This window comes from Poecilia formosa, unplaced genomic scaffold (assembly GCF_000485575.1).
Source record: "Poecilia formosa unplaced genomic scaffold, Poecilia_formosa-5.1.2 Scaffold270, whole genome shotgun sequence".
Classification (NCBI taxonomy): domain Eukaryota; kingdom Metazoa; phylum Chordata; class Actinopteri; order Cyprinodontiformes; family Poeciliidae; genus Poecilia; species Poecilia formosa.
Genome location: NW_006800209.1, coordinates 359126 through 369447, shown reverse-complemented (window position 1 = coordinate 369447; position 10322 = coordinate 359126). Strand labels below are relative to the sequence as shown.

Genomic DNA, 10322 nt, shown 5'->3' with positions numbered 1-10322 from the left:
TATATTTTTAGTGAAGGAAGTAGAAGAGTGCCGTGTTTGTGTCTTTGAATGCAGAAGTATTTTCTCAAAATAAGCCACATTTCTTTTTCTTGATCATCTCCCGCCTCCTGCTCCTGCTGCCAATCTAACCCTTTGCCGCTGCTATCACTGCACATCACCAAGGCAACAGCTGATTTCCAAGAAGTCAGGATTTGAGAGTAGGTGAGAACTTCTTGTAATTGAGTTAATCTCTGGCCCATCACTGCAGTCAGCCTCCTCACCGAGTCTTGTTGATGGTGTTGTGAGTCTGTGTGTGTCATCTCTGTTTCAAGGCGTATGTTTACACCCAAACTCTCTCGTTATGACCCCGGTGACCTTCAGAAGTGACAGGTTGTTGGCACTTTTATTGAGTGTGGTAGCCGGGAACAAAAGTCAGGCTGTCTGAAGTGTTGCTGCGCTCTGCAGGAGGCGCCCTGCACCACTCGACATGAAGGCTGCGGCTGTGACCAATGGGGAGCAGCACAGGAGAGGATATGAAAGATAAACGGATCAGGAGACAAGGAGCTCTGAGGGAATATGGACCAGCAGCCACTCAGTAGACACCTGGAAATAGTGGAGAAACCATAGGATATAATAGAAATGTTGCTTATTGTCCCGATTCAGGTGTATCAACAACAGGTTACAGAAAGAAATTACAAAAAGAGACCCAGGGAAAGCTTACAATACAGGAAAAATAATACTATAATCCTGACTACCAGGAAAAAAAATATTGTCCAATCACCATTTTTTAAAATCCCACATTCTTTGTAAGGTAATAAAAGGTTTTATGCACTTACTTTGTCTCTGCCCATAAAATGTGTTATTACTGATGAACACCATTTTTATGAATTAGAAAAAGGTACGTACAAAAGTCCCACCCCTTCACATGTGGTATCATTGAAAAGCCCTAAATGTCCTCTCCAGATACCAAAAGGGGTGGGATACCAAAAGGTATCCCACCCCTTTTGGTATCTTTTGGTATCTGGAGAGGACAGATACCATTCAGTAGAATGGAGGGGGTGGGAGATATTGTGAGGTGGGAGATAGAAATGTCCTCTACAGAGGACAAAAAATGAACTACTGCAGTCAGGAGGATATGATTATTAAAAATAATAAATTCAGATTTCAACAATCTTAAACTGATTGTGGATGTTTAAAAAATGTACTATATGTGTAGAAAGCAGCAACAATGTACAATAAATTGAGAATACATTAAGAACTAATAATAATATTTATGATAATTATGATAGTTACATCAAAAAAGCATAAGGATAGCTAAACTTGACATTTCTATGAGGAAGTCGCACTTGAATGCTTTCAGCTGGTCCAAAGTGCTGCAGCAAGCGCAAACCTCTGTGTTTAAGACAATTATAATGAACATCCACCTTTTTGTGATTTAGTATTTGTGGATTCACCTGTTTGCTATTTTTTTCTGTGGAACATAACTCTGAATTATTTGTGGAAAATGGGCTCATTCGGGAATTAATAGCATATTTAAAATATCCTAAATGACTTGAAATTGTATCGGTTACAAAATAAACCTTGAGCTTGGCATCCAGAGTTGATTCTAAAAGACACATTTTGTTTTGATTTTTTTTTGTTTTTTTTTGTGATGTTTATGAAAAATACTGGAGATGATAGTTTTATATACATAAAAAGAAAAAAGTGACCCACAAAGATTTAATGGTTGAAAACTTGGAGCAAAAATAAAAAATTGTGTCAGATTGTTGCCTGCTTCCCCCTCATGACTTAAAAACTTGACTTTCAGATGCTGCTCAGCTAAAGACTGAAGCTTCTTTTGTCTTTCACATATCCAGTTTTGCCATTTTAATCAAAGTTTTTAAAAAATATATCATAACTTAACAAAAATAAGCAAAAAAAAAAAGGTGCAGAAGTCTGCAGGGAAACTATCAGAAACCCTCAGAAATAATGTACTAGAAATAAAATATGTGAAGTCATGTTTATAGAAATGATGTTGACCTTTTTCTAAATGTCTCTTTGCATTTATCATTTTAATAACCTAACTGAACTCCTGGAAGTTATGGATCTAAACATAACAACAAGGGCAACACATGAGTTAAAATAATTTCTGTTGTCTTTAATGAGTTCTGCAGATGGAGAATACACACGAGGAATAACAGTCTTTTCAGTTCAGGTACAAAAAAGAGATGCACAAAGAAAAATGAACACATCCATCTTTTTGGTGTGATACGGAGGACAACACTGCAGTTAAAAAGTAAATAAACTGTCCACCTTCCACCAGCTCAGCAAGCTTCTTCTTCTTCTCCTTTTTCTTCTTCTTTTTCTTCTTCTTCGGAAGAGACAGATGTTTGGCAGGAAGAGAGTTGAAAGCATTTTATCAGACTGGTCAGAGCAGTTTTGCTGATGTTGTTAAACGCTGGTGTTAAAAATCAAGGCATTTATATGATCTTGTAACTAAAAGACAACAGTTTAATAAGTGCTGATAATAAATTAACACACAAAGACCGTGCCACTGAGTCCTCTTTTATAATGTTCAATGATGCTCTGTGGCTTTGACTCAGCAAATTTAATTATTTTATTTTTATTAAAAATAAACATTTTAAAACAAACAACAACAACAAAAAACATGTCTGCAACAAAGTCAAACAGTAAGGAAATTAAGAGTGTTACGTGTTCCCCCTGACAATAAGACATTTATTTATTTATTTATTTTTTTTTTTGGTTTGGCTGTTTGCCTTGTGTTCAGAGTCTTGTGATCGCGCCAACTCTCCCGGACGAGACGAGTCCAAAATAGACGAAAACAGCACAAAAGGTGCCTTTTCTTTAAAGGTTAGCCAATCTGTCGTCTTCGCGACGTCGGTCACCACTAGTGTGACTTGAACAAACCGTCTGGCTTTCCGCCTGGGAACAGGGAAAGTGTCTCCACTGTCTTCGTTTTGTTGCTAAACGAGGCCAAAGGCAAAGCTTTCCATGTGTGCGAGCGTTGTCACACCTCTGTGCTGTGTGTAGCCACAACAAGCCTGGTTGTTTATTGCACAAACACGGGAGTGCTCACACCGCTCTGGTGTTTACCTGTAAACAGCGCAGACATCACTGGGTGCAATGAGCGCCACGTTTCGTTCCTGCAGCTTTTCTAACATGGCAAGGGGCTGCTGTTTTCCGACAGAGCCCAAAACCCCTTTTTTGCACCACGCCGCCGCTGCTGATGAACAAACTAAACCATCCACAACGTTTGTCTTTGAGTGGAAGGGCTGAAATCACGAGTCTCCCATTTTGGTGAGGAGGTGATAATCACAAGACTAAGAACAGATAAACATGATAATAACATTCTGGAAAATGGCTAAAAATACACTGTCAGCCTGTTTATTATAAATACCAGCCGCAGCAAAAGCTGCGAAACAATCCTGTTCAGCACAATAAAAGTTAACGTTACTTCAACCCATTGTTTTTCTTTAAAGCCTTTGGAGTATTGTAGCCTTTATTTCCTTGGTGGTTTGAAGTGAAAACAGAGAATAAGCGCATGGTGAAAACAGATGATTCAACGCAATAACTTAAAATCTTTTGTAAAAGTAGAAAATGTCTTTCTTCAAGCCGGCAGTTTTTTAAGCACTATTTTCTGTACGTTTTAGTGGTTATTTTTTCTTAATTAGTTTAAATCCATGACTTTTGACTTTTGATTTGCGGTTCTTGGGCTGCATTTAGCGATACTTTTTTTGTTGTTTTTACTATAATTTGCAAAGTGAGAACAAGCAAACTGACTGATTCAGCAGACGATAGTAAACCCAAGACAATCAGACTAAATATGTTTTACTCCATTCACACCCAAAGTCAAAAATTCGGTCTAAGGATGACTGAACCATGTTAGAAATCAAATCGAAAACTAGTTGGATTTGCTAACTGATGTGCTTAGTTAGCCTAATTAGCTAACAAGCTAATGACAGTGTTTTTTCTCTACATTTTGTGCAAAGACTGCAGCAACAAGTTCTTCAAAAGGGGCTATTCAGCACTATTTTTTTTACTGCGTGTATCACAATAAATTCAGATCAGAAACCTCCTGCTTTCTCTCTTAAAATTATGATTCATATGAACCTCTTTGTTGACTTTTTCTTCAAACTGGAAAAATTCAATGTCTTTGTAAAAACGGAGCTTGTATTTAAGCCTCTTCCTTCAGTGAAGCTGATGGATTTCTATTTCCACATGCAGTGTGTTGATGGTATGGCGCGGTACTTTAAAGAAGGTATTACTTACCAAGGTGATACTTGTTAAAAAAACAACTTGAAAACCACCAGTTTAGAAGATTTATCGATATTTATGTCTGAATCAATTGGGATTAATTGTAAAAGAGGTTCTCGTTTGTTCTGAAATCAAAACATTTAAATAAAATAAAAATTAAAAAAAACCCAGATATACAAATCCACTTTGTTTTTATGAAAAGTGCTGAAAGATGTTGAACACCTAATAAATAAATACATTTTGTGGAGAATATTAAAGAAGTCATTCAGCACTTAAAACTACTCTATCCCTGATTTATGTTCTTGCATTGTCTCAGAGCCTCTTCATGTTTATATAAAGTTCGTCACGTCACTTGAACTGTAACCAAAACATCAAGTGTTATGTGACGCAAAGCAAAAACAGCATGACACAATAAGACTCCCAAAAACATTTAACAGGGCAGCCAGTGATGCGCAAAACTGGAATTCTTCAAGGGTTCGTTGGGTTCTGACCCAAAGCCCGACTCTAGAACACATTTTTGCAGTGTGCTTGATCTGTCACTTGGGAAAAAAAAATGTTGCAGCATGAATAAGAAACACTATGAATAAAACTGAACATGTTCATTGGGTTATTAGATGGTGGAAGAAACAGTACATGAGGCAGTTATATCTCTGGCACAGTCTTGCAGCAGTTCTCTGACACACAAAGCTCATTGTTCAGCTGTTGCTGCTGTATGAACTCTGCGGTTTCCTCAAGGATCTGCCCTGGGATGGGGAAGTCAGCTGGCGTGTTCTGCTCAACAGCTGATTCTTGAAGACCTTCAGTTCCTGCCTCCTCCGGGCTCGCTCTGCTGTGAGAGTTGCAGGGCTCCAGATTGCATCCAGTGCCCTGGAGAAACTGTAAAAAGTTCTCCTCAATGGAGGCTTCGCGGCTCGGCAGCTGCTCCCCCTCTACGGGCCCGGCCCGCTTGAAGATGCAAGCCAGGTGGCGGCCCAGCTCCTCTCGGATCTGACGGTTCAAGCAGCCATAGAAAAAGGGGTTGGAGGTGAAGCAGAAATAGCCGATCCATGTGACCACGCCCTCCAGTTGGGTCAGCGAGGCCGGCGCAGTGGAAATGACCGCCGAGTAGAGGTGGAAGGAGAAATATGGCAGCCAGCAGCAGAAGAACTGACCGCCGACTGCCACCAAAACTGCTGCGGCCTTCCCGCCGCTGAAGGTCCTTTGAGGAGTTGTACGCGCTCCGGTGCCGCCAAGGCTTGCTGCCATGGTGGAGTGGCTGCTGACAGAGTCAGAGCGTTGCCTCGACGTGTCCACCCAGGTGGGGTTGGGACCACGGTGCATGGATGCCACTCGGGCCACCTTAAACATATTGCAGTAGACCACCAAAATGATCAGCATGGGGCACAGAAAATAGATTACAGTAAAGAAAACCATGAAAACTATACGTGTGGACCTGCCTCCTGTCCAGTGGAGGGAGCAGTGTCTCTGACTGGGAACGAGGACTTCAGGAGCCCCCACAGTCGGGGAACCCTGAAACAGATATCCTAGCAGGGGCAGCATGGACATGACGAGAGCTTTAATCCAGATCCCAACTAGCACCGCTACCACCACCCCGACCGTCATCTTCACCTCGTGACGCATGGGGTAGACGATGTAGTAGTACCGCTCCACGTTGATGGCACAGATGGTGAGGATGGCGGCGCTCACTAGACACACACTCAGGCAGAGGTAGCTTCGACACAGGGCCTCGTCCTCCAGAATCCGGTCTGACAGCATCCCCAGCGGCATCACCAGCAGTGCCGCCAGCAGGTCCACCAGACAGAGGTGGAACACAAAGGCAAACTTCCTCAGCTGCGGCGTTTTAGTGATGACGATCATCACAGCCAAGTTCCCCACCACCGCTAGGATGTCCATGACAAGCATAGCGCACAGCCCCAAGGTCTGATTCAGATCTATCCCATTATCGGTACTCCCAATTTGTCTGGTTATGTTGGAGACATTTGGCTGAAAAGAGTTTAGGAATGCGGAGGCAGAGGACGCGTTGTTCCAAGAGGGCCGTGGTCTGATGGTATGCTCCATGAGAGGATGGAATGAAGAGGAGGGAGTTTGCTGAATTTCACGGGTCCATCACCCATCCTCCTCTGTCAAAGGGGGCATCTGAGAAGTTCAGCCTTTGGTGTTGGTCATAGTAACTAGAGGGGGATTTGAGTTTGGAGGTTGGCAGACGATGATTCGAGTCTTCACCTTGACGTAGACGATCTTGTAAATGAAGGAGTCCTCTCTTGACTATCCCTCTCAGCAAAGACCTGAAAGAAAAAGAGTCACTAAGTCATTTACTTCTTCAAATGGACTTTAGAGACTTGAAATTAATCTGTCTTTTGGGGAGTGTGCTTCAATGAATGATGCCAGGCATTAAAACTGGTTGTGTATCACGTTTGTAAGATGTGCAGCATTTTGCACAAATCCTTTTAGCATCAAACTCCAACCTGTCCATTCTTATTTAACAATCATTGCAGAAGTGCAAAACCATTTGTAAAATGCTGTAGAGTTAATCATTTTGAAGCTTTAAGTTGTGCAAAATAGTTATTTTTCCCCCTCTAAATTCATTGCCCTGTGTTGGCCCAAACCTTTTCTGTCTCTTGAAAGTTATTCATCTCGATGCCGGTTGCACTTATTTACAACCAAGGCCATAATTTATTGGATATTTTGACATCTGCATCCTCAGATGTGTGTTTTCAGGGCAGCAAGTCCCCAAGGAGAAGCTAAAAGCAAAGGGTTGAACCATATGTCCACATTAAGAGAGCGGAGAAGAAATTACGGATGTGCAAATAAACTGCAAAACTCAGCATTGCAGAGTTCCCTGCTGTCTTAAGTGATGTGAAGAGGAGATCGATGAGTGCTTTTCATATCGCAAAAATCCTGACATGTCTCTTCCTGCCATTAGGAAAACGCCAGAAAACTTTACAGACAATTCTCTTATGAAATCAAACAGGCCTCGTGCGTATGGTGGTGGGTCACCCTCAGCAGCCTGTGTCAGTGTTTGCCAGTCGAGTAGGCAGTGTTTACTGTCACAACCTCACCTGGACGCAACCTCACACAGTGTTAAAGCTTAGGAATGAGCACCGACGCTTTGGTACATTTCCATATGCTGCTCACCTGCAGGTGCAAGTTTTCCACTTCAGAGGTGTCACAGGCCTCGTCCCCTGCAGGGCTACTCGTCTTTTCCTGCCCACATATACACACAACAGGCGCAGCCATCACCTGACAGGTGCGGGCGTAAGACAGTGGGTGGTCTTTTCTTAACAGGTCAAGGGGATCGAGTCACTTATTTAAACTTCCTGTGATGGAGCGGCGACTGTGGATTGTTACTTTAAAGTGGGCGGGAGCTGAGGTACACCAAGGTCTTGGAAAGTTGCACGTTGACCTTATCATTGCTACAGCTTAAAGAGATGTTAGCGAAACTCCCAAAGTGAATGCAGTTTTATTGGATTGTACGGACCATATCGTGACACATGGCTGTCTCTCCACCACCTGGTGCTTCAACTAGCTGAAAAAAAGGCCTCTATGCTTTTTTTCCTTGGTGACAACAAAGACAAATTGGGCTGTTCTGATAAATTACCAATTGAAAAAATAACCAGTTTCCACCACAGAAAGTCCTGGGGTGGAAACTAAAGAAGCTCCACTACAAAACCCAACTACAAAAATGACTGCAGTCTGGCTACCACAGCAGATAGCTTAACTAGGTAACCCTCTAATATAAGCTTTCTTTAGTCCCAGCGGTACTCCATAAAAAGGAGAATGGCCAAGTTTTATAAATTTTATTTCTTTTGTTAATCATTTCAAATTGTGAGCATTTTACTAAAGACCATGAAAATCTCAGACTGCTCCATTCATACCTACATCAAAGCCAAACATTATCATCACTTTGTTGTGCAGAGAAGCAGCCTAGTTTATAAGAAGGTCTCATTGAGTTAAGTATAATCTGAAAAGCACAGGAGTTTTTAAAAGATCCATTTTATGAGACACAAACCACACAAACAGAACTATTTATTGTGGGAAGGAAACATTTAGCGCACTTTAGCACAGTTAATGCAATCAAATCAGCAACAGCAGTGCAATTTAAGTTCAAACTTGGACTCACACGCTGGAAAAAAATTCATACAAAGCTACAATCCAAGGCTGTGCTGAGTCCCTCGGACTGCTGACTTGGAAACATATGACCCTATCATATGCACATGACACTGTTTGCTGCAAGCAGAAAAAAGTAAGCTGTTGTTCAACCGAACCTCTCGCTTCACGTCTCCCTGACTTTCCTGCAGCGACACACAAGCAGCAGTAGTGACATGGTGTGGAAAACGAGGTGTTTGCATCCGTAGTTTATTGTTTTACACGAAGAAGCAGAGATGTGGTGGAACATCATCCTGCCTCATGAGTCATTCATTCTACCTTCAACCCACCTTCTGGAGATGTGTGTGTGCGTGTGTGTGCGTGTGTGATGAATAGTCAGTGACATACCTGAGTCTGCAGAGGGCTGCTTCCTCCTGTGAAGGTTCCCAGTCTGTTGAGGCACTGCTGACCTGTTTCGCTTTCTCACCCACACACACAGCAAACACTGATACACACCACGTCACAGGGAGGGAGGAGGGGAGGGAGGGGAGGAAAGGAGCGAGGAGGAAGAGGAGGGGGAGGAGGAGAGTGCTGAGTCTCCTCCTCACCTGGGCCGTTTCAATTTGCCATGCCTCAGACCGGTCGCATGCTTTCATGTTATTCAGTCACACACACACACACACACACACCCTCACACACCTTCAGCCTCTCAGTTTTATCTTTGCCTCTCTCTGAACATCAAGGTGATCCAGAGGCAAGAACAGGAGCAGGAATTAATGATGCCCAAATGGGTGGACATGCTCCCCCACCTCACACACTTTCACACACACACAGAGAGACTCTTGGTGTCGTCCAGACCGACTGCAGAGCTGTGCAGGCAGCGGTGGGCAGGCAGGTTCCCCTGTTCTCCACTGGGTCTTAGTGCCTCTGGACACAGAAAGACATTTCCCTGCTTTTCACTCCTTCTGGTCACCGTACCACAGATCAGTCCAGATCACTGTTGCCCTGAGGAACCGTGTTTATTTATTTATTCATTTTTTTACATCCGTCACCAATTATTGATATGAGGAGACATCTTACTCTCCAAGAGTTTCTGCAGTTTTCCAGTGATGGTTGTATATATTCGGGTGGTAAAGCCACGGAAACCAACCTGGTCCCCTGTTAAACCTACAGTCATGTTCAATAAATCAGAATATTTATGAAAAGCTCATTTATTTCAGTAACTCAATTTACTAAGTACAATACGTGATACAGATTAATTACACAGATTTATATTTTCAAGCCTTATTTTCAGTTACCTATGATGATTTTCCACTTCCAGGCAATGAAATTACAGTATTAGAGATTATAACGTTACTCCAGACTAATAAATAAACATTTTAATACCGAGACGTGGGGCTAATACAATGAAATGAAAATGTGCCAGGATCCTGGACTTGATTTTTTTTTTTTATTACTCTTAACATCTTAATCAGTTTCTTAATTTGTGTTCTGCAAATGTTTGTTTCTGCCTCCATTGATTTTATCTAGATTAATCTTGTCTAGTTGTTTTTTATTTATTTACGGTCAGTTCTCATTTCACTTAGCCATTTTTTATATTTAGTTAAAATTATCTCTGTTAAATTATTCGCTTCCCTCCTGATTTGTGTTTTTTGAGTCATTCAATGCACACCAGGAAAATACTCCTTTAAATGACTAAAAAAACAAAAAACAAAAAAAAAAACATACAAAATGAAGGTAATAGAAGTCAGAGAACAGACTTTAATCTGACTGAGATGTTGTGGCGTGACCTCACACAGGCAGTTCATGCTTAGTTGTCAAGTGTGGCTCAATAAAAGAAACTGGGCAAAGAAGATCTGGACAAAATTATTCAGCAGCGATGTGAAGGAATCGGTTATTCCAAATGCTTAGTTTTACTTTTTCACATTTGGATATTTTTTTTTCTTAACAAATTAAAAATGAAAATTAAAGCTATGTTTTATAAAGTGGCACTATGTCTGGAA

General features: G+C 41.6%; 1 protein-coding gene across 1 annotated transcript; it reads right to left on the bottom strand.

The window, feature by feature from the left end:
* Positions 1-2095: 2095 nt before the first annotated feature.
* gpr61 (G protein-coupled receptor 61) lies at positions 2096-9220 on the bottom strand. Its single transcript, XM_007570900.2, has 2 exons — positions 8728-9220; positions 2096-6518 (listed from the first exon to the last, which is right to left on the bottom strand). The coding sequence occupies exon 2, from the start codon at positions 6289-6291 to the stop codon at positions 4876-4878; it is 1416 nt and encodes a 471-aa protein (XP_007570962.1). The 5' UTR covers positions 6292-6518; positions 8728-9220; the 3' UTR covers positions 2096-4875.
* Positions 9221-10322: the final 1102 nt, after the last annotated feature.